The sequence below is a fragment of the Monomorium pharaonis genome, chromosome 6 (genome assembly GCF_013373865.1).
Source record: "Monomorium pharaonis isolate MP-MQ-018 chromosome 6, ASM1337386v2, whole genome shotgun sequence".
Classification (NCBI taxonomy): domain Eukaryota; kingdom Metazoa; phylum Arthropoda; class Insecta; order Hymenoptera; family Formicidae; genus Monomorium; species Monomorium pharaonis.
The window spans coordinates 23,912,628-23,936,819 of NC_050472.1; the positions used below are offsets into that span (position 1 = coordinate 23,912,628).

The following is a 24,192-nucleotide window of genomic DNA, read 5'->3' on the forward strand; positions in this document are numbered from 1 at the left end:
CGGCCACACGCGAAAAACAATAAGTAGAGATTCTGTCCGCGGACGGAATACCTGCAATTCACATTTGCGGTCTAGCAATTAAGTATGATGTTAATAGCCGTAATGATGGTAAAATGAGAGAACGCAAGGCGCAACAACAGTTGAGCTACTTAGATCGAATTTCACCTTCTCTTTCCTCTGATGATTCTCCCGCTCGCACGCGTTCACTGCAAGAACGGACTGATATATTTCAGCACCCTGCACTAAAAAGCGTCGCTTGTCCGCATAAGGAATTTTATTTAAAATAAAAAAAAAACAATTTGATTTTGTGTCAAATGTTACAACAATATGTTACAAAAAACTAGTTGTGTTTCTGCACATAAAGTTCTCTCGGATAGAGATGTATAAAATATTGTACAAATATCTCTCCTGCGATTCTTTAATAAAGCATGAATGATACAGACGAGTCTTCCGGTATAATTGATAACGGTAATGTCATTAAAACAGAAATATAATAATTGTAATTTATTTCATTTTCATAAATCAATTTTTGCTCGTAAATTGTTTTTGCGATAAGTAGGCTTTTTCTGTGCAGCTGTACTCCGAAGGAAATGTTCGCCAACGCGCGGACATTTAATCTTCGATTGTTTGTTCCGTGTCTTTCCCGTTAGTGCGGGAGTCAGCCTACAGTGTTCCTCGGCTCTCCCTTTGATTCCAGGACAGCAGTCAGTTAAGATCTTTCCGCGGATTTTAGCAAAGGACGAAGAACAGGTGGGAACATATGCGCAATCACAAAACATAGAAAATTGCATTATCGCTCACCTTCCCTTTCTTTTCGCAATTATCGTAGAATTCTAATTTCTTCTCTCCCGCGTTTGCCTTCTCTGCGGTTGTAAGTCGGCTCAATTATGGCCACTACATGAGCCTGAATCAATTTTGCCGACTAGCGATGAGAATTCGATGTAACCCCCCTCCGATGGAGTAATGATACCGGGAAGGAAGTCGATTGCGATCTATCTGCTGACGAAGAAAACCCGAAGCTACAGCGAGCTTACAACAGGAAACAATAATGTTTCTCTTAAACGTCGTGAAAATCTCTATTGTAGATTTAAACAAAATTATTTAATTACGGACAATTGATCTATACGAAAAAAACGGTTTTGCTGAAAATATCTAAAATATCTAAAAAATTAGCTATATATACATATATGTAGGATCTGAAAATAATTTTGTTGGACTATCAAAATAATTAAAAATGCTGAAGCATGGTAAGCAATACTATAAAAAGTTTTGACACTTTAACAACCAGTTTGAGTTATCTTACCATAAATATTTTAATGATCTAACAAAATTATTATCAAGTCTATTAAAATTATTATCTAATAAAATTATTACAAAAGTCTAGCTAAACTTTTAGATATTTCAGCAAAATCATTCTTCCTGTGTACCAGACATTTTTATAAATTATTCGCTAGACGGACTGACTTTTAAGTATCGCAAGAAAGAGGCACAACGCGTGACGTAATTGTTGCCGAGTTTGTTACGTGTTATTTTTATATCAGACGCTCTAAAAGAGCGTTCTAATTTACGTAATAATTCGCACAATTTTCCAATACAAATATAGCCGCGGTAAGGTATATACAAGAGATCGCGATGGAGTCATGGCGTGATTCATCAACGTCCGATTACTCACACATACACCTGATGATCCGCGCGTCGCGTGTGTGCACGAATTTCCGCGCGCGAGAGAGCGCCAGCGCGCGGAGTAATTATTTTCCACGCACGTGTTCCCCTCTTACACAATCCCGCGCGCAATCGCACTAATTTCACATTTGCGAAACCATACAATTCATTCGACGTATCTGGCTGCTATTAGGGTTAATTAATAGCACGTCAACACGAAGGGAAGGAAGCCTCGGCGAGGAACAATTGGAGCAACCTCGATTCCCAAGGCGCGATTGAACTCGCAAATTGGTCACTTCCACCGATGCAACAATGCGCGATGAAAAAAAAAGATATGATTAGCCGTCCAATTTGAGCGATCTTGACGTTCCGTCCCTTCTCTCGTTTCCCGTTGGTCCGGACCGCGCGCGCGGCCCTTGACGGATAGGTAATTAGTCTTTTTATCCTCCGGCTTGCCCTAATTGCAAGTGTCGCGCGAGTTTCGTTCCCTGATTGCGGTTATTTTTTAATTACACGTTACACCGAGAATGACGCTATATACTCGAGCGCGCTACATTGTTTGCACAGCTCGCGATTTCACTTCCGAGAGAACCGCCTCGGAGAAGAATACACTCCCTGTGCGCCTCGGTCCATGTAACGCTGGCATATTCGCAACGCGAGGAGAATTCACGACCGCTAAAACGTGATCCGAAAATGTATGGACCGGTGTGCCTGGCATGATTTTCGAGTCTCGTTTTTTCCGAAGAGGCTTCTTATACCGAGTTGCGAAACAATCGTATATCTCTCTCGCATCGTCCGTGCGTGCTTGCGTGCGTGCTCGTTGTCGGTTTGTTCTATCGTTGTCGGACACTGCCATTTTCATAAACAGCCGGACCGTGAAGCGAGTAGGAAAGAAAACGTCTGCCAACGTCAACAGTAACGAGTCTAAAGTCAGTCATAACGAGCGCGTCGCGCGACGCATGAGGGAACGTTGCAACCTTGACTCCGACTACGGCTATGATACCTCTTCTCAGACGATGATACCTGGTAGGCATACCGCGATCTAGGACATTCCACTTAGGCGCGTGCGACAGGTGCTTCTGAAGCTTTACGATGCATTCAGCGACGCGTCGCGCTGCTTATTTATGCCGCCAAGTCGACCACCGATCGTTGGCGTAATCGACTTGGTGAACAAAGGAACGTCACTTTCATTCGCGGCTGTCATGCTACCACCTCGTCACCGATTGTACCGTGGACGTACGTTACAAGACACTTATATATAAATTACGCTCGGGATTTCTTTTCAACCCATACCTTTCTCCCTACACTTTCTCCTACTTTATATATTTTAAATAAGATCGCGGAGGACCTGCTGATCGTGATTGATAAACGTGTCGCTCACCGTTGGCGGCTGCGAGCCCGACGATGCATATCCAGCACAGGGCCAGTCTCCAGAAACGGTCGGCCATGTCCATTCTCCGGATAATTACGAAACGTTCACGGACGTCGTGTACTCGCGCGATCTGCGTCCGGGGGGGAGGGGGGCCACGGACAGGTAAACAAAGGAAAGAAGAGAGGAAGGATTGGACGTGGAAAAGGAAAGGATGGGAAAGAAGAGGAGCGATTATTTTCGAAATTATCCGCGAAGGAGTCTCATCTAGCCGGACGGACGCGGCTCGGCCCGGACGTGAGGAGGACCTCTCCTCTCCTCTCACCCCGAAAGCGGAATTTCACACACCGCGGATATCCTCGAATGGAAAGCCCGTGGATTCGCCAGAATGGGCCTTGGCGAAGACGCGCGAGCGATGTTCCCCGTGCGAACACGCGAGAGACACTGACGGGACGAGAGAGTGGCGGGAGAGTTTGAACCGCCAGTAGACGGTGCAGCATCGACCGCAGTGGCGTAGAAGTGGATCACACGTTACAATAAGAGAGACGATTTTACACGGTTTTGATTCAATGATAAAAATGTGACCGATGCAAATTACGAGAGATCGAGGTCTTCACTTGACTCCACAGGCTGGTGAACCGATCGGACGTAAGCGCGAGGTCGAGATGTTGAATAAACACAATATCGAATAGAACGCCTGAAGATTATTGTACTTTGATAACATTTCTTGCATAAAAATTTTTGCAGCTGTCGTTGTTTAACATTCTATTATACGAAAGCAAAAATTAAAAAAGCTACATCGCTCTTTCCTCGCAAGTAGAAGCGTCATTCAAATCGACTTTTCTGTGCTGGCAGTTGTGTCGACCGGATTTGCGGATGACGCCACTGTCATCGTGAAACAAAAGACACACACGGATGAGAAAGTGGCAGCCGCCGCAAACCGATAGCAATGATACGATCGCACGTGTGCGTTCGAGCTTGCGTGTGTATGCGACGCGCTTATGTGGTAACCAGAATGAGCTTGCGGGCCGGAATAACCACACGAAGGTATAACAAGTCTCTCATGCGCTAATTGATTTATAGGCTGAAGAAGATTCATCGAGGTATCCCAGATAGAGGCGTGTCGCACCAGCGTGCAATCGATCGCGAGATCCCTGCGCGAGAACCCTTGGATTTGGGCCCTGCAGACGCGGTCTCGATATCTCGACGAATCGTGACTCGATATCGCGCGGAGGAGCCTTTTACAGAACGGGTTATCCTTTTCTTTTTCTTTTTTTTTCTCTCTTTGTCTTCTTCGAAGCACGGGTGGGCAACGTTTTAACGTAGGCGTATGGGGCCAACGGCACCCAACTCGCTCTGGGCCTTACATGGATGCATCGTGAGTCACTGCCCAAAGCGGCGTATGTAAATGTGTTCTGCCTACTTTATTCATACGCTCGAACCGCGGCGGCCAAGTGCCACAAGTAGAAAAACAGGCAGTAAAAAGCCTAACGACGACGCTTATCGAATACGATGAATTAATATCCTTTGGCAAGTTAGAAAATAAATGATAGCGAGCTGACACAGAGGTCACGGAGGAGGCGTGCAAACTTTTTCCAATCGATAGTAATTTATGTAAAAATTTAAGTGTGTTTGTCTTCTCTAAGTCAACAATTTTTCACGAAGACAGCCAATAATAATGTCGCGACTATTTGTCGGCGAGAGAAGAGATAAATGTAAATTTACCCGCGCCTAAGAGTCTCGAGGTCTCCTGAGTCCCGGCAAGGCCCAGACGAGCGGATGTCTGTCCCGCGGGGCTCACGGGGGTACCACCTTCGTGGCTCTTCGCGAGAACTCGTACCCGCTCGTGCACGATACTTCTTAACCATTATTGGGCCTCTGGTGAAAGTGTCTGTCTAGATCTTTCGTAACCAGATATCAATATCGAAACGAAATCTTGTATCTCGCGGGTATCGCAGATTCAAAGATTGACACAGAAATTTTGTGAAACAACATTATTTTAACGTATTTATACTTTTTTCAATTCTTTCTGCTTCCACTTCCGCCGATTTGTAACTTTGCAATAATTTATCGTAAATTATCGTAAATAAAAATAACATAAAAAAAGAAGGCAAAAAGAACAATCCAAATTTATCGTAAATAACCAGTATGTAATAATACAATTAATCAAACGATATGTTTAGGAAATATATTCGTAACTGTCATGAAAACACGCTTGTAATGAAACAGCTAAGATCGGTGCTTTTTGCCGAAGAATACTCCGTTAATTAAGCGTTAAACCGACGTTAATCCCAATCGAGGGGGCAAGCCGTCGAGCAGGCCGCCAAGCAGAACGGCGAGAGGCGTGTGTGCATTGTTTTTTCCGGTATGCCAACCGAAGCTATATTAATCAAATACGCCGTGCGTCGTGTAATTTAAATTCCCGTTAATCCACCGAACTCTCGCGTGTGCGCAGGGGCATTGTCTCTTTCTCTCGGGATATCGTGATCACGCGGGGTAACATCCGATAATGGTCATCGCGCGACTACGTTAACAAAGTGCGAATAATAAAGGAAGAAGCGACGTCGTTATCGTCGCGAGCGAGCGAGCGAGCGTAATTGACACGTCTCCAATGACAATGCTGATAAATTCACAATAGTACGTCCTTTCGCGGAAACAACTGCTTCCACTATTTCTCGCCCTCATTAAGAGATCCCCTTTTTCCTTTTTTTTTTTCTTTAGTGCAACGAGACTACGCTTTATTGTGGATACTAATTACGGTCTCCTCACAAGATAATGAAATAATCTTACTAGGCAAAGCTCGGAGAGAGAGATAGAGAGAGAGAGCCTTGACTTCCTTGAGAATTTTTTCAGCAAGTCGCGAACGCTTTATTAGTCGCGGAACAGGATGGCTGTAAAACGCAATGGCAAATTAATATCGTGGGATTAACCGGTCCTTATTAAGATGATTTGTTTCTATCGCTAACTAATCGACTCTCTTTTTCTCTTAACAACCGCAATATAATGTCGTATAGATCTGATTGCCGTCAAACACATTTTTATTTTATGTTAAGTTTTGGTTGATCCATTTTTGTTAAATGATATAGCAATATACATGACTTGTATAAGATATATATATATTTTACAATTTACAAAAATAAATACACGACGTTCAACGTCCCTACTTCCGAGCAAAATACAATACGATCTATGTACAACGCACACAGTGTATCACCTTTTTTTTCGAGGAATATATTAATTTATTGTACAATCACATCGCTTCGCGCTTCAACGCGACCTAGGTAAAAGTTTAAAATAGAAGAATTGAAAATATTTAATCAACTAGCGACACTCGAAGATACTTCATCGCGTGTCCATTTCATCTCCACGGAACGTAAGATATTTTCTTAAGTACTGTGAATACTAGTCTCGGCAGGTTAACGAAATCTCATAAGAGCGCAGAAGGAAGCAGCGACTATCACGAGGTACAGGCTCGCCCTAAGGTCAATGGACGAGTTGGAGTCACGCTGATTCAAAATCTGACACTGCGAGTTTCTATAATGCTTGACGTTCCCCTCGGAGTCGCGCGCGAGCACGCAGAGCTCGTACTTCGTGCTCGACTCCTTCAAATCGTGGATTCTGAAGGATCGCTCGCTGTAAACGACGTCCTTCTCGAGCATGGATTTGCTGCTGCCAGATTCTCGAACTACCACGTAGAAGTCGCCGATGTCCTCGCGCGACGTCACGTACCACGTCGCTTTCCAACTCTTATCTTCGGTATTACTAATGAAAAAAAAAATTGATTTTTACAATCTCCGAAATTTTCAAGAAAATTTTCAGTAAAAATCTAATAACGCAGTTGTCAAAATGTAACGTACTAGTCGATGCTTCGGTATTTCACGTCAGGCGTGATATCGAGTTCAGGCTCCTCTTGTATGTCTCTCTCGCCGCAGGTCATAAGATCCTCGGTTACCTCCGAGATGGCCTTACTTGCGAGATAATTCGGACTCTTACACATCACACTCGACCATTCTGAAGGAAGCTGCGTTTGAGCCTTCAACCACCTTTTCAACGGTCGCACATGACAGTCACAGTGCATAGGATTCCCTAAAATATAAATATATATTTTTTTATGTTCGTCATAAAGATAAACCTAATTATAAGTATGAGTTTTAATTTTCTTTAATGATTTAATTGCGATTTAATCTTTATTATCCTCTGTTATATTTAATTATTTAAACTTTTTAAATTATTTTTACCATAGTATCTAAACACTGTGCCATTCTGAATAATCTTCATGAATCTCTCGTCGAACACGCCGATCTCGTTTTCTTCCAGATCGAGCATTTTTAAATTTGGCAGCGGTAAAATCTTGTCGAGAGGCACATGGCTTAAATGATTGTTGCTCAGGTGCAAGTTTGTTAAATTTAATGGTGGTAGAAAAACGTCTCGGTCGGAGATGTCACTTATGTCATTGTACGACAAATCCAAAGTCTGCAAAGCCGTTAAATTCCCGATTACATCTGGAATAGGGTAACGTTCTAATAAACAACGATCCTCTGCAGGAAGCCAATTGATCGTTACGTGGCTATCCAATTAATTGTTAGAAGCGATATTCCTAGTTTACTACTCACATCTCCTAATCTCATTAATGTTATTATGAGAGAGATTCAAGTATTGAATCTTTTTAGCGCCGGCGATGAGGTCGAAAGTAACGACCGGCATTGTATTGTAGGATAAGTCGACTTCCTTCAACCTGTAAGGGATCCAGGGATCGTTCGGCAAGGTCTTCCGGGTAATAAATGAAATTTTATTATGGCTGAGATTGAGCCTCTCCAGAGATAGACAATCGTCAAGCAATCCGTGCGTTTTGTTATCCAGCTTCTCCAATCTGTTGTGCGATAGATCGAGGGTTCGCAGAGACACCAGACCCTGAAACGCACCGTTCGGTATATGGCTGATGTTATTGTTCGTCAGGTTCAACGTCAGTAGCTGTAATAGGCCCTCGAACGCCCGGCTCGTTACGTTATTTATTTTATTGTTCGCCAAGTTAAGCTCGAACACTATCGGTAGACGGCCGAAGGCGGCTTTTTCCAATTTCGTCAAGTAATTATCCTGAAACATTTTCCATCGGCAAAAATCCGGAAGATTACTGATGCTCGGGGAACGAATTCCCCCATAAAAATTTCTTTTGTCTTACTTGTAGATAAAGATACTGCAGGCTGCTCAGACCGCCCAGCGCTTGCCAGGGCGGCTTTGTAATATTATTTGCTTGCAGGTTTAAGATTCTCAAGGTCAGCAGGTTTTCGAAGCTCCCTTCTTGCAGGTTATCGCCCAGTCGATTCCGCGAAAGGTCCAGCGAGAGTAGCGCATTCATTGTAGGCCAGACATCGGTGGTCGGAATCTCTTCTAGCAGGTTCTCCGAAAAGTCCAAATGGCTCAAAGAAATCGGCAATTGAAAAATCTTCGTCAGACGATTATGTTTCACCGTTAAGCTCCTAAAATATGTTAGACGTGTCATAGCGGACATAATACTCCTCAATTTATAAATTAATAAACAATGGTGAACCTGCAACTAGCCAATCTAGTGAGACTACTGCGTGCAACGTCGTTTAACTGATTGTAACTCATATCGAGTTCCAAAAGCGTCGGCAGCGGTCCGAACATCGACGGTTTTATCTTCTCCAGAGAATTATGCGACAAGTTCAAGAATCTCAAGCTAAAAAGCGTCTGAAATATGGCGTTATGAATCTCGGATAAATTGTTATGCGAGATATCGATCGTGTGAAGCTCGTACAGCTTTGGAAAAGTTTGTCGTGGAACAGAGTGTATCAGATTGTGGGAAACGTTTAACACTTTCAGTCCCGTCATGTTGTGCATTGGAATCTGCCAAAAGAATTGATCTTAATGAGCGACATAAATCATCTAATCGTTCGCAATTAAAAAATTTTACTTACCTGATTTAGAGACGTAAACAGATTATAACTGAGTTGTAACTCCATTGCGTATGATGCACTATCGAAAGAATACTTGGAGATATTCTCGAGCTTGTTGTGGCTGATATCTAACAGCGTAATGTTCGCGCAATTCTCGAAAGCGCCTGGTTCGATCGTCGAAATTTCGTTGTGAGACAGATTCACTTTTGCCAGATAGATATCTTTGAACGCCAGTTTCTCCACGACCGTCACGAAATTCTCGGAGACATCTAAAAGCTACTCCAACGAATTCGTTACTAAGGAAAAATTACGTGAAGATTATATAAGTATATTTTGTAAAATATACCTCAGCAAATTGCAGCTGGTGAAACATTTGGAAGTCAATTCTTTTAATAAAATTACGTGAAAGATCTATGGTGCCGATCCTGGTAATGGAACCAAAAGTTCCACGACCCACGTCGTCAATTTGATTGTCACTCAGGTACAACCGTCTGAGAAAACGCATGCCGCGAAAAGTGTTCGAATCGAGTTTCCTGATCTTATTGTGGCTCAAATTCAAGACCTTTAAGACAGAATTCCGGGCAAAGGTTCCTCTAAAACGAAAAAGACGATCTTAGATTGTAGAAATTTGATGATTATTATTACGCTTTCTTTAAGCGCAGTCAACCTTTTCAAGTCGGCAATAGCGTTATGCGACATGTTGCACCATCCCATCTTGACGAGATCGGCCAAATGGGATGCATCTAATTTGTCGATTGAATTATGAGAGATATCCAAAAACTCGGTGTCTCTTAGACCTTTGAATTGATTTCTTTTTAAATCCTTTATTTTATTATCGTGAAGATCAAGAGCTTTCAGTTTTTTAAGTGGCGTCAGTGCTTCTACGGGCAAGGAGGATAGTGTACCTGAAAAATATAAAAGATTAAAAATTCTAATATTTTATAATTACAATGTTGTATAAAGATATTATAATACATATAATATATAATATATAATATATATATATGTTGTATAAAGATATTATAATATATACACAGAGCATTGTAAAAAATAATTTCTGCATTAGGCTGACAATTGCAGAAAATATCGAGTTTTTACAATACACAGAGCATTGTAAAAACTAATTTCTGCAATAGGCTGACAATTGCATAAACTATCGAGTTTTTACAATACACAGAGCATTGTAAAAACTAAGTTTCTGCAATAGGCTGACAATTGCATAAACTATCGAGTTTTTACAATACACGGAGCATTGTAAAAACTAAGTTTCTGCAATAGGCTGACAATTGCATAAACCATCGAGTTTTTACAATACACAGAGCATTGTAAAAACTAAGTTTCTGCAATAAGCTGACAATTGCAGAAACTATCGAGTTTTTACAATACACAGAGCATTGTAAAAACTAAGTTTCTGCAATAGGCTGACAATTGCATAAACTATCGAGTTTTTACAATACACGGAGCATTGTAAAAACTAAGTTTCTGCAATAGGCTGACAATTGCATAAACCATCGAGTTTTTACAATACACAGAGCATTGTAAAAACTAAGTTTCTGCAATAAGCTGACAATTGCAGAAACTATCGAGTTTTTACAATACACAGAGCATTGTAAAAACTAAGTTTCTGCAATAGGCTGACAATTGCATAAACTATCGAGTTTTTACAATACACGGAGCATTGTAAAAACTAAGTTTCTGCAATAGGCTGACAATTGCATAAACCATCGAGTTTTTACAATACACAGAGCATTGTAAAAACTAAGTTTCTGCAATAAGCTGACAATTGCAGAAACTATCGAGTTTTTACAATACACAGAGCATTGTAAAAACTAAGTTTCTGCAATAGGCTGACAATTGCAGAAACTATCGAGTTTTTACAATACACAGAGCATTGTAAAAACTAAGTTTCTGCAATATGCTGACAATTGCATAAACTATCGAGTTTTTACAATACACAGAGCATTGTAAAAACTTTCTGCAATAGGCTGACAATTGCAGAAAATATCGAATTTCTACAATACACAGAGCATTGTATTTGCACTTAAGAAATCAAACTTTCGTCTCTCAGGGATTCTCAAAGTAGAGTCTTTGCCCTTTAATTAAAAAAAAGTACATGTAATTTAGATGATTTTTCGCAAAGTTGCATCACTTTGAAGATTGCCTAAAATTCGGTCAAAATTTTTGGCTCGTTTTATTTTGCGCCAGTGTATATATACATAAATCCTATCCTATCTAAAAAAAGGCATGTAAAGTCGATTGCTCGCATTTCTCGAAGATCATTGTTGTCGCTTTTCCGCGATGCCAATTGGTTCTCTCGCTGCGCTTACTTCGTGTTGCAAGAGTAGCTGTCATTGCAATTGAATTTTGACAGCTGTCAAATTTGTATAAATATTATCTATACATTTATTGTTGTAATTTATTTTTAAAAGGTAAAAAATAAAAAGTTAAGTAGCGCGCGCGAAGCACGCATCTGTGGTGTCTAGTGGTATATAAACTTGAAATATTTTTTATATTCTTTGATAATAATAATTATCAAAGTATAAATATATATTTTAAATATTTTTATAAATGTTTATCATAATTTTTTTAATACCTGACAAACTCAAACATAAAAATATGTACAAATAATTTAGCTTCCGAAACGGACCAATTTCCAATTTAGTTCAAATTTTGGAAATTTCATTTAGTGAAAAAAAACATGCAAGGATTTTTGGCGACTCAAAAAAAATTTTTTTAAATGTCGGTAAGTAGGAAATCCATAATTTGTAGACAGAAATTTAAATGTGTGTGTGTGTGTGTGTGTTTGTGTTTGACCACAGCGAAGCAATGTCTTTGTTTACTTTTTTTGTGGGTGTACTTGTAAAATGAGTAAGCCAGGAGTGAGCCAGGAGTGAGCGAGGAGTGAGCGAGGAGTGAGCCGGGAGTGAACCGGGAGTAAGCCGGGAGTGAGCCGGGAGTGAGCCGGGAGTGAGTCGGGAGTAAGCCGGGAGTGAGCGAGGAGTGAGCCGGAAGTGAGTGAGTGAGTGAGCGAGGAGTGAGCCGGGAGTGAACCGGGAGTAAGCCGGGAGTGAGCCAGGAGTGAGCCGGGAGTAAGCCGGGAGTGAGCGAGGAGTGAGCCGGGAGTGAGCCAGGAGTGAGCCAGGAGTGAGTGAGTGAGTGAGCGAGGAATGAGCGAGGAGTGAGCGAGGAGTGAGTAAGGAGTGAGTGAGGAGTGAGTAAGGAGTGAGTGAGTGAGTGAATAAAAGTGAGTGAGGAGTGAATGAGGAGTAAGTGAGTGAGTGAGTGAGTGAGTGAGTGAGTGAGTGAGTGAGTGAGTGAGGAGTGAGCGAGGAGTGAGCCGGGAGTAAGCCAGGAGTGAGCGAGGAGTGAGCCGGGAGTGAGCCGGGAGTGAGCCAGGAGTGAGCCGGGAGTGAGCCGGGAGTGAGCCGGGAGTGAGCCGCGAGTGAGCGAGGAGTGAGCCGGGAGTAAGCCAGGAGTGAGCGAGGAGTGAGCCGGGAGTGAGCCGGGAGTGAGCCAGGAGTGAGCCAGGAGTGAGCGAGGAGTGAGCGAGGAGTGAGCGAGGAGTGAGCCAGGAGTGAGTGAGTGAGTGAGCGAGGAGTGAGTAAGGAGTGAGTGAGGAGTGAGTAAGGAGTGAGTGAGGAGTGAGTAAGGAGTGAGTGAGTGAGTGAGTGAGTGAGTGAGTGAAGAGTGAGCGAGGAGTGAACCGGGAGTGAGCCGGGAGTGAGCCGGGAGTGAGCAAGGAGTAAGCCGGGAGTAAGCCGGGAGTGAGCCGGGAGTGAGCAAGGAGTAAGCCGGGAGTGAGCCGGGAGTGAGCCGGGAGTAAGCCAGGAATGAACGAGGAGTGAGCGAGGAGTGAGCGAGGAGTGAGCCAGGAGTGAACCGGGAGTGAACCGGGAGTAAGCCGGGAGTGAGCCGGGAGTGAGTCGAGAGTGAGCCGGGAGTGAGCCAGGAGTGAGTGAGTGAGTGAGCGATAAGTGAGCGAGGAGTGAGCCGGGAGTGAACCGGGAGTAAGCCGGGAGTGAGTCGGGAGTGAGCGAGGAGTGAGCCGGGAGTGAACCAGGAGTAAGCTAGGAGTGAGCCAGGAGTGAGCTAGGAGTGAGCGAGGAGTGAGCGAGGAGTGAGCGAGGAGTGAGCCGGGAGTGAACCGGGAGTAAGCCGGGAGTGAACCGGGAGTAAGCCGGGAGTGAGCCAGGAGTGAGCCGGGAGTAAGCCGGGAGTGAGCGAGGAGTGAGCCGGGAGTGAGCCAGGAGTGAGCCAGGAGTGAGTGAGTGAGTGAGCGAGGAGTGAGCCGGGAGTGAGCCAGGAGTGAGCCAGGAGTGAGTGAGTGAGTGAGCGAGGAGTGAACGAGGTGTGAACGAGGAGTGAGCGAGGAGTGAGCGAGGAGTGAGCCGGGAATGAACCGGGAGTAAGCCGGGAGTGAGCGAGGAGTGAGCCGGGAGTGAGCCGGGAGTGAGCCAGGAGTGAGCCAGGAGTGAGCGAGGAGTGAGCGAGGAGTGAGCGAGGAGTGAGCCAGGAGTGAGTGAGTGAGTGAGCGAGGAGTGAGTAAGGAGTGAGTGAGGAGTGAGTAAGGAGTGAGTGAGGAGTGAGTAAGGAGTGAGTGAGTGAGTGAGTGAGTGAGTGAGTGAAGAGTGAGCGAGGAGTGAGCCGGGAGTGAGCCGGGAGTGAGCCGGGAGTGAGCAAGGAGTAAGCCGGGAGTAAGCCGGGAGTGAGCCGGGAGTGAGCAAGGAGTAAGCCGGGAGTGAGCCGGGAGTGAGCCGGGAGTAAGCCAGGAATGAACGAGGAGTGAGCGAGGAGTGAGCGAGGAGTGAGCCAGGAGTGAACCGGGAGTGAACCGGGAGTAAGCCGGGAGTGAGCCAGGAGTGAGTGAGTGAGTGAGCGAGGAGTGAGCCGGGAGTGAACCGGGAGTAAGCCGGGAGTGAGTCGGGAGTGAGCGAGGAGTGAGCCGGGAGTGAACCAGGAGTAAGCTAGGAGTGAGCCAGGAGTGAGCTAGGAGTGAGCGAGGAGTGAGCGAGGAGTGAGCGAGGAGTGAGCGAGGAGTGAGCCGGGAGTGAACCGGGAGTAAGCCGGGAGTGAACCGGGAGTAAGCCGGGAGTGAGCCAGGAGTGAGCCGGGAGTAAGCCGGGAGTGAGCGAGGAGTGAGCCGGGAGTGAGCCAGGAGTGAGCCAGGAGTGAGTGAGTGAGTGAGCGAGGAGTGAGCCGGGAGTGAGTGAGTGAGTGAGCGAGGAGTGAACGAGGAGTGAACGAGGAGTGAGCGAGGAGTGAGCGAGGAGTGAGCCGGGAATGAACCGGGAGTAAGCCGGGAGTGAGCCGGGAGTGAGTCGGGAGTGAGCCGGGAGTGAGTGAGTAAGTGAGCGAGGAGTGAGCGAGGAGTGAGCCGGGAGTGAGCCGGGAGTGAACCGGGAGTAAGCCGGGAGTGAGCCGGGAGTGAACCGGGAGTAAGCCGGGAGTGAGCCAGGAGTGAGCGAGGAGTGAGCCGGGAGTGAACCAGGAGTGAGCCGGGAGTGAGCCGGGAGTGAGCCGGGAGTAAGCCGGGAGTGAGCCGGGAGTGAACCGGGAATAAGCCGGGAGTGAGCCAGGAGTGAGTGAGTGAGTGAGCGATAAGTGAGCGAGGAGTGAGCCGGGAGTGAACCGGGAGTAAGCCGGGAGTGAGTCGGGAGTGAGCGAGGAGTGAGCCGGGAGTGAACCAGGAGTAAGCTAGGAGTGAGCCGGGAGTGAGCCGGGAGTGAGCCGGGAGTGAGCCGGGAGTAAGCCGGGAGTAAGCCGGGAGTGAACCGGGAGTAAGCCGGGAGTGAGCCAGGAGTGAGCGAGGAGTGAGCCGGGAGTGAGCCAGGAGTAAGCCAGGAGTGAGCGAGGAGTGAGCCGGGAGTGAGCCAGGAGTAAGCCAGGAGTGAGTGAGTGAGTGAGCGAGGAGTGAGCCGGGAGTGAGCCAGGAGTGAGCCAGGAGTGAGTGAGTGAGTGAGCGAGGAGTGAACGAGGAGTGAGCGAGGAGTGAGCGAGGAGTGAGCCGGGAATGAACCGGGAGTAAGCCGGGAGTGAGCCGGGAGTGAGTCGGGAGTGAGCCGGGAGTGAGTGAGTAAGTGAGCGAGGAGTGAGCGAGGAGTGAGCCGGGAGTGAGCCGGGAGTGAACCGGGAGTAAGCCGGGAGTGAGCCGGGAGTGAACCGGGAGTAAGCCGGGAGTGAGCCAGGAGTGAGCGAGGAGTGAGCCGAGAGTGAGCCAGGAGTAAGCCAGGAGTAAGCCGGGAGTGAGCCAGGAGTGAGCCGGGAGTAAGCCGGGAGTGAGCGAGGAGTGAGCCGGGAGTGAGCCAGGAGTGAGCCAGGAGTGAGTGAGTGAGTGAGCGAGGAATGAGCGAGGAGTGAGCGAGGAGTGAGTAAGGAGTGAGTGAGGAGTGAGTAAGGAGTGAGTGAGTGAGTGAATAAAAGTGAGTGAGGAGTGAATGAGGAGTAAGTGAGTGAGTGAGTGAGTGAGTGAGTGAGTGAGTGAGTGAGTGAGTGAGGAGTGAGCGAGGAGTGAGCCGGGAGTAAGCCAGGAGTGAGCGAGGAGTGAGCCGGGAGTGAGCCGGGAGTGAGCCGGGAGTGAGCCGGGAGTGAGCCGCGAGTGAGCGAGGAGTGAGCCGGGAGTAAGCCAGGAGTGAGCGAGGAGTGAGCCGGGAGTGAGCCGGGAGTGAGCCAGGAGTGAGCCAGGAGTGAGCGAGGAGTGAGCGAGGAGTGAGCGAGGAGTGAGCCAGGAGTGAGTGAGTGAGTGAGCGAGGAGTGAGTAAGGAGTGAGTGAGGAGTGAGTAAGGAGTGAGTGAGGAGTGAGTAAGGAGTGAGTGAGTGAGTGAGTGAGTGAGTGAGTGAAGAGTGAGCGAGGAGTGAGCCGGGAGTGAGCCGGGAGTGAGCAAGGAGTAAGCCGGGAGTAAGCCGGGAGTGAGCCGGGAGTGAGCAAGGAGTAAGCCGGGAGTGAGCCGGGAGTGAGCCGGGAGTAAGCCAGGAATGAACGAGGAGTGAGCGAGGAGTGAGCGAGGAGTGAGCCAGGAGTGAACCGGGAGTGAACCGGGAGTAAGCCGGGAGTGAGCCGGGAGTGAGTCGAGAGTGAGCCGGGAGTGAGCCAGGAGTGAGTGAGTGAGTGAGCGATAAGTGAGCGAGGAGTGAGCCGGGAGTGAACCGGGAGTAAGCCGGGAGTGAGTCGGGAGTGAGCGAGGAGTGAGCCGGGAGTGAACCAGGAGTAAGCTAGGAGTGAGCCAGGAGTGAGCTAGGAGTGAGCGAGGAGTGAGCGAGGAGTGAGCGAGGAGTGAGCGAGGAGTGAGCGAGGAGTGAGCCGGGAGTGAACCGGGAGTAAGCCGGGAGTGAACCGGGAGTAAGCCGGGAGTGAGCCAGGAGTGAGCCGGGAGTAAGCCGGGAGTGAGCGAGGAGTGAGCCGGGAGTGAGTCGAGAGTGAGCCGGGAGTGAGCCAGGAGTGAGTGAGTGAGTGAGCGATAAGTGAGCGAGGAGTGAGCCGGGAGTGAACCGGGAGTAAGCCGGGAGTGAGCCGGGAGTGAGTCGAGAGTGAGCCGGGAGTGAGCCAGGAGTGAGTGAGTGAGTGAGCGATAAGTGAGCGAGGAGTGAGCCGGGAGTGAACCGGGAGTAAGCCGGGAGTGAGTCGGGAGTGAGCGAGGAGTGAGCCGGGAGTGAACCAGGAGTAAGCTAGGAGTGAGCCAGGAGTGAGCTAGGAGTGAGCGAGGAGTGAGCGAGGAGTGAGCGAGGAGTGAGCGAGGAGTGAGCGAGGAGTGAGCCGGGAGTGAACCGGGAGTAAGCCGGGAGTGAACCGGGAGTAAGCCGGGAGTGAGCCAGGAGTGAGCCGGGAGTAAGCCGGGAGTGAGCGAGGAGTGAGCCGGGAGTGAGCCAGGAGTGAGCCAGGAGTGAGTGAGTGAGTGAGCGAGGAGTGAGCCGGGAGTGAGCCAGGAGTGAGCCAGGAGTGAGTGAGTGAGTGAGCGAGGAGTGAACGAGGAGTGAACGAGGAGTGAGCGAGGAGTGAGCGAGGAGTGAGCCGGGAATGAACCGGGAGTAAGCCGGGAGTGAGCGAGGAGTGAGCCGGGAGTGAGCCGGGAGTGAGCCAGGAGTGAGCCAGGAGTGAGCGAGGAGTGAGCGAGGAGTGAGCGAGGAGTGAGCCAGGAGTGAGTGAGTGAGTGAGCGAGGAGTGAGTAAGGAGTGAGTGAGGAGTGAGTAAGGAGTGAGTGAGGAGTGAGTAAGGAGTGAGTGAGTGAGTGAGTGAGTGAGTGAGTGAAGAGTGAGCGAGGAGTGAGCCGGGAGTGAGCCGGGAGTGAGCCGGGAGTGAGCAAGGAGTAAGCCGGGAGTAAGCCGGGAGTGAGCCGGGAGTGAGCAAGGAGTAAGCCGGGAGTGAGCCGGGAGTGAGCCGGGAGTAAGCCAGGAATGAACGAGGAGTGAGCGAGGAGTGAGCGAGGAGTGAGCCAGGAGTGAACCGGGAGTGAACCGGGAGTAAGCCGGGAGTGAGCCAGGAGTGAGTGAGTGAGTGAGCGAGGAGTGAGCCGGGAGTGAACCGGGAGTAAGCCGGGAGTGAGTCGGGAGTGAGCGAGGAGTGAGCCGGGAGTGAACCAGGAGTAAGCTAGGAGTGAGCCAGGAGTGAGCTAGGAGTGAGCGAGGAGTGAGCGAGGAGTGAGCGAGGAGTGAGCGAGGAGTGAGCCGGGAGTGAACCGGGAGTAAGCCGGGAGTGAACCGGGAGTAAGCCGGGAGTGAGCCAGGAGTGAGCCGGGAGTAAGCCGGGAGTGAGCGAGGAGTGAGCCGGGAGTGAGCCAGGAGTGAGCCAGGAGTGAGTGAGTGAGTGAGCGAGGAGTGAGCCGGGAGTGAGCCAGGAGTGAGCCAGGAGTGAGTGAGTGAGTGAGCGAGGAGTGAACGAGGAGTGAACGAGGAGTGAGCGAGGAGTGAGCGAGGAGTGAGCCGGGAATGAACCGGGAGTAAGCCGGGAGTGAGCCGGGAGTGAGTCGGGAGTGAGCCGGGAGTGAGTGAGTAAGTGAGCGAGGAGTGAGCGAGGAGTGAGCCGGGAGTGAGCCGGGAGTGAACCGGGAGTAAGCCGGGAGTGAGCCGGGAGTGAGCCGGGAGTGAGCGAGGAGTGAGCCGGGAGTGAGCCAGGAGTAAGCCAGGAGTGAGCGAGGAGTGAGCCGGGAGTGAGCCAGGAGTAAGCCAGGAGTGAGCCAGGAGTGAGCGAGGAGTGAGCGAGGAGTGAGCCAGGAGTGAGCCAGGAGTGAACCGGGAGTGAGCCAGGAGTGAGCGAGGAGTGAGCGAGGAGTGAGTGAGGAGTAAGTGAGTGAGTGAGTGAGTGAGTGAGTGAGTGAGTGAGTGAGTGAGTGAGTGAGTGAAGAGTGAGCGAGGAGTGAGCCGGGAGTGAGCCGGGAGTGAGCCGGGAGTGAGCCGGGAGTGAGCCGGGAGTAAGCCGGGAGTAAGCCGGGAGTGAACCGGGAGTAAGCCGGGAGTGAGCCAGGAGTGAGCGAGGAGTGAGCCGGGAGTGAGCCAGGAGTAAGCCAGGAGTGAGCGAGGAGTGAGCCGGGAGTGAGCCAGGAGTAAGCCAGGAGTGAGCCAGGAGTGAGCGAGGAGTGAGCGAGGAGTGAGCCAGGAGTGAGCCAGGAGTGAACCGGGAGTGAGCCAGGAGTGAGCGAGGAGTGAGCGAGGAGTAAGTGAGTGAGTGAGTGAGTGAGTGAGTGAGTGAAGAGTGAGCGAGGAGTGAGCCGGGAGTGAGCCGGGAGTGAGCCGGGAGTGAGCCGGGAGTGAGCCGGGAGTGAGCCGGGAGTGAGCAAGGAGTAAGCCGGGAGTAAGCCGGGAGTGAGCGAGGAGTGAGCAAGGAGTGAGCGAGGAGTGAGCGAGGAGTGAGCGAGTGAGTGAGTGAAAAAGGGCGGGAGGGAGGGAGCAAACGAGCGTAACTAGATAAATATGTAACTAGGTAGCTAGGTAGCTAGGTAGCAGTAAGTATGCAAGTAGGTATGTATGTTGGTCCGTATGTATGTAGGTAGGTATGTAGGTATGTATGTATGTATGTATGTATGTATGTATGTATGTATGTATGTATGTATGTATGTATGTATGTATGTATAATTAAATTTTACATTTTTTTATTCAAAATTGCAGAAGACGTTTGATTAATGTAAACGAAAGATAGAGAAAATCAAATTGCAATTATTATTATTTTTAAAGTGAAAAGTCAAATAGCGCGCACGCAGCGCGCGCCTGTAATGTTCTAGTATCTATAAAAAATAAAAAGTTTAAAAAAATTGCAAGAATTAAGTGATAGGTAGAAGGAAATAGAGAGAGAGAGAGAGAGAGAGAGAGAGAGAGAGAGAGAGAGAGAGAATGAGAGATTTCGGGAAGGTAACATTTGCGTTTTAAATATTTTGAAAAAAGGAATCTTAAACTCTTAATTCTCATTACTTATTAATTATCATTCTTAATAATTATTATTTTTTATTATTATTTTCATTAAGTATTATTTGCGTTTTAATTATTTTGACATTTTGTGTATTTTAATAGAAGAAAAGGAATGAGATTAGAGAGAAAGAATTGAGATCCAGAGAGTTTAAAAGGAAATCCACGAAGTGAAAGTGTTGAAATTTGATTGAAAATTATCAGGTAACAATACATGTAATATTATAAATTTTAATCTATTAAAAAATTTAATTTTAATGATGTATTATTAAGGCATAAGATTAAAAAAATTTAATTTTAAAGTTGTTGAATGCTTATTATTAGAAGTTGTTGAAATGGTCAGAGAGAGACAGTGAGTTTTGTCGAAAGAGATTAGAAAAGGAAAGAGATTAGATAAAAGAAAATTGTTATTGAGAGAGATTAAACAAGAAAGCCAGAAAGTGAAAGTTTTAAAAATTGATTGAAAATTAACAGGTAACATTACATATAATATATTATAATTTTTAATTTATTTAAATGGGATTAAGTATGGAGATAAAGTATGTAAGAGTGATATTAAGAAACATGAAAATATAATATAATTACTAATTTGTGTTTAGAGAGAGAGAGAGGGGGGAGGGGGGAGAGTGGGAGAGCGTGAGAGATAAAGAAGAGGATTAAATAAGAAAGTAAAGTGTAAGAGTAATATTGAACAACATGAAAATAATATAATTAATATCATTAATAATATAATTAATAATTTAGAGAGGGGGAGAAGGAGCGTGAGATAGAGAAGGGCATTAAATAAGATAAAGTGTGTGAGAGTAATATTACAGAAGAAAAAAAAGTGCAATGTTTAATATAAAAATGCTAAGTGGAGCGCGCGAAGCGCGCGCAATGTTGTGTTCTAGTATAATAAAAACTTAATATTTGATTCATATTATATTTTTGACATGCAGTGTTAGAAATGGTGAGCTCGTGGAATTATTTCGCTTTAAAAGTCTGAGTGGGTAATAAGATAGTGTATATTTCCTTCCTGATGATACCTCGCGATGAGATTGTAATTACCGTTACTAATCTCCAATTTTTCCAGCTTTGCAGCCGCCGCGCTTTCACTAAAACTATTTCCCAGCAAGGTAGATATTCGATGTCCCGTGATGCTCAACAGGCTGAGATTGCCAAGAACCTGCAGCGCTTCACGGGGAAATTTTTCTAGATTGCTGTTTATCACATAGAGCTCCTGAAGAGTTCGGTTCACGCCGAGGAAGCTGTGCTCGTCGATCAATTTCAGTGGCGTGTCGATGAACTTTAGCACTCGCACGTCCAGCGGATACAGAGCGGGCCCGTAAAATCGTACTGCAAATGTAAAAATAGAACTGTTTATTCAACCGACATATTTCGTCATCTTCTGTAGAAAAAGCGCATACATTTGTCTCGCTTTTTTCTACGACTTGTGATATTAAATTGACTCACCTATGTTACATTTATATAGAACCAGTTCCTCGATCGGCATGCCCTCGTTTCCCAGATTCGTGAAGGCAAGGCTGAGACTAGCCAGATTCGTATTCTCACAGCGAATGTATAAACCCCTATCGCTGCCCCGAAGACAGGTACAGGGGTAAGTGTAAATTGTGTCTTTCGGACATCTGAACCTCGGCCCAGGTGGCACGTAGCCGCCCATTATGGACACGATCATGCCCAGCAGCAAGAGTGGCGATAACATTTTAATCTCTGCTTGAGAAGCACAAACGAAAAGAAATCTACTTAACAATTTTCTAATTACATAACATCTTATATACTTAACATCTTATAACATCTTTCTAATTACATAACTGAATGTACAACAATAAACGTTATGTGAAAATTAGGTACTATTTAAGAATTATACATGGAATAATCTTTATAGTCGTTTCTTCAATTAAAATAAAAAATAAGTTACGTTGAAAGATACGCATTATACTTGTATAACATCCTACAAGAGCTAACAGCAATATTTATCTTATGGACAAGGTTCAAACCCGTGATATCTTTATTTTGAATGAATAACATTTCAATTAGTCACTCCGTGATGCAACGCACGTCTCGTCGGAAATGTGGGAAAGTTTTCGCTGCGTGAACTCCCTTGGTTAATCGCGTACGCAACAGATCGATACGCCGATAACCATGCGCGTAATAAGTAAAATTGCAGTTGCGCTTCGAAATCACAATTGCAGCTCCGCGCAATCTTTCGCGAACAAATTGTTAAACGGAGCCCTTCGACGAAGCACGTTGTCTGTGTTTAAAAGAAGGCAATTACATCAGTTGTTCAATTCATTCGGGATTCGATCTCGCCGCTTATTATCCCACGCGAGTTGCCGAGGTCTCGCGGTCTACCTAGGCGCGGAGGTGACTAACCGTTAAGATTATTCGCAATAGCCCAAAAACGTCCTTGAAGACGAGACTGCCTTTTTTTCAGGCAGTCGACGCGGACGACGCGACCTACGCATGGCGTGATCGGCCACCACTGACGCGTAACAAAACACACTGCGGAAAAAAAGATCTTATGGATGATGCTCTCTCGTAAATTACGCTTCGCCGACTCGTTATTCAGTCATAATTAATTCATTGATTGTGTACCAACGATAGGGTCTCCCACGCGATTCTAGAAAGGAGGCACGCAACTCCGGCGATCACGCTTTCTGTCACATCGCAAATTATAAGCCATCGTAGAGACGTTTAACTCATACGTCAATCAATGATTTGCCGCATCTTGCAAAAGAAAATTACGAAAGCGGCAGTTTGTCCATCCGGAAATGTTACCGCAATTAGACCAGTGCGTTTTCACTGCGTACTATCGTGAAAACGGTGAGCCACCTGCGTAACCGTGCATGAAATTTCGATGGAAAATTAAAGGTTGCGTGCAGCAGTGCTGCACTGCGCTTATTGCGAATTGATTGTCCTTCTTTCGAAACGTCAGTCGAGTAGCAAATATAACCTTCGTATAACAACCAATCTCCTTTTACAGATCATCTGATCTTTATACGATCGTTGTGGGTGGTTTTGAAAAGATTAATCGGCCATGAAAAAAGATATAATTAACATCGTTAAGAATTCATTTTATTTTAATATAACTGTTTATCCCTATCTTTAACTTTTCTTTGATTAAATCTAAACATATTTTTTATTATATATTATGAAAAATATTTGCCCGTGTAAAAATATTTGATGTATTTCATCATCATTTATTAATTGACAATTATGCGGTAACAAAGGAAGCTGAATTATTAATTTATACCAGTGCTTATCAATCGAGATCGTCGCAGTGAATCTCCCGCAATGAACGGTAGCGTATAATTAAAGTAACCGTGAGACCCACCGATCTGAGAAATGGAAAACTGTGCCTTATTACAGCCCTAATAATTCAAGCAGCCAAGAAGAAAGGCACGGTGATCTAGTTTAAACATCAGTATATAACGTTCACGATATAATATACGAGCACGATATGTAAGAAAAATAGCAACATCTGCATTATGAACGAGGGAAATTCATTGTTCTTATCTCAAGTCAGATATATGCCAAGTAAAAATATATTTATGGATTTATACGTATAAAAGTGTTACAAGCTGTCATAAAGAAAACCTGCGAATCTCTGAGATCAATGAAATGATAGGCAAAACGATATGCTGGGAAAAAACACATGCGCCTTTCACTTATTTCAGTTGGTCTTTCTATCTTGTAAATCATGGAACTAGCCACTGGACCGAATCACGTTGGTCTCTCGTGACACCAAACCCGTATCGGATCTAAGAAAAATGAACGTACAAGTGTCGCTATGTACCGTTGACGTAATGCACTGGCAATATACGATTATTTATTATATTAAATTATCTTGAGCATCTGGATCAAAACTTGTTACTTGAACGGTTACTCGTTACCCTTTGCTTATATTTGTACCAACTCAAAAGTATTTAGAAATTTGATGAGAGCCATCAATAAACAACAGGCTTTCCCGAACGTGAGACTTCCGCTTCTTGAAAGCGGAAAGAACGACGGCGGAGAGAAAAAGAACTTGCGCCACGCTCCACTTTCTGAAAGTCTATCAATTAGAGCTATTGTGTTAGCGTAGTCAAAGGTAGTCGGCTTTACGTAAAAAAATGCACCACTACCAACCTCCGTAATGTACACACAGTTAAATACTTAAATTAAATATCATTATAAAAGAAACTCTCTCGTTGAATTGAGATGCACTTTTCCGTGCATTTTTCAACATAATAAGTGGGAATTTTTGTTACACTGGTCGTCCTTGCGGATAACGCACGTTACGACGTAACAACCTAAAAGTGTTTGTATTCTTTTACCGAATTGTTTTTTATTTATAATATTACTCTTTTTCTTTAAAAAAAAGTTGTAACAGGGATAATTTAGAACAAATTTTAATAAAGAATTTATTCAATTATTTTATAAAATTCTGTAACACTTATGAACAACATTATTTATAACATTATTTATAAAACTGTTACAAAGTTTTAGAACATAAAAATTAAAATTATGAGAAATGAAAACCTTATATTAAGCAATAAACGCTTCAGTTAAATTAATTTACACTTATATTTTATTTAAATACACATTAAGTCAGAATAATTAAAAAGTAATATTATTGTAAATAAAAACAAGATAAAAACAACCTAGTAGAACTTCAAAAGTTAGTTATCAATAGTTAGTTTTAGTTTGCGTATCATAGAAGCGTCACGTTCTGTGCGCGCATTAAAGTCACCGTTCGCTGAGCGGAGAGATGACGCGCTTATTATAAACACACGTGGGTATCCCGTCGCGAATGTTACGAAACTTAGCACTGTTTTGTATTAAAAAAAAATATAACGGACCTATTGAACCGTGTGA

General features: G+C 45.7%; 1 protein-coding gene across 1 annotated transcript; it reads right to left on the bottom strand.

The window, feature by feature from the left end:
• Positions 1 to 5,747: 5,747 nt before the first annotated feature.
• Positions 5,748 to 23,737, bottom strand: LOC105839399 (protein artichoke). The gene is made up of 11 exons (XM_036288230.1): positions 20,788 to 23,737; positions 20,383 to 20,670; positions 9,614 to 9,851; positions 9,293 to 9,539; positions 8,968 to 9,222; positions 8,580 to 8,896; positions 8,211 to 8,508; positions 7,645 to 8,125; positions 7,270 to 7,533; positions 6,889 to 7,117; positions 5,748 to 6,793 (listed from the first exon to the last, which is right to left on the bottom strand). Exons 1-11 carry the CDS (start codon positions 21,035 to 21,037, stop codon positions 6,448 to 6,450), a joined length of 3,213 nt encoding a protein of 1,070 aa, XP_036144123.1. The 5' UTR covers positions 21,038 to 23,737; the 3' UTR covers positions 5,748 to 6,447.
• Between the last annotated feature and the right edge of the window lie 455 nt (positions 23,738 to 24,192).

Bases quoted from the DNA above. Each gene is read 5' to 3' on its own strand.
- LOC105839399 (XM_036288230.1), bottom strand. From the start codon at position 21,037: ATGTTATCGCCACTCTTGCTGCTGGGCATGATCGTGTCCATAATGGGC. The intron at 8,897-8,967 runs GTAAGTAAAATT...TTCTTTTGGCAG, and splicing joins TGTTTACGTCTCTAAATCAG to ATTCCAATGCACAACATGAC. The intron at 7,118-7,269 runs GTAAAAATAATT...TTTATATTTTAG, and splicing joins CACAGTGTTTAGATACTATG to GGAATCCTATGCACTGTGAC.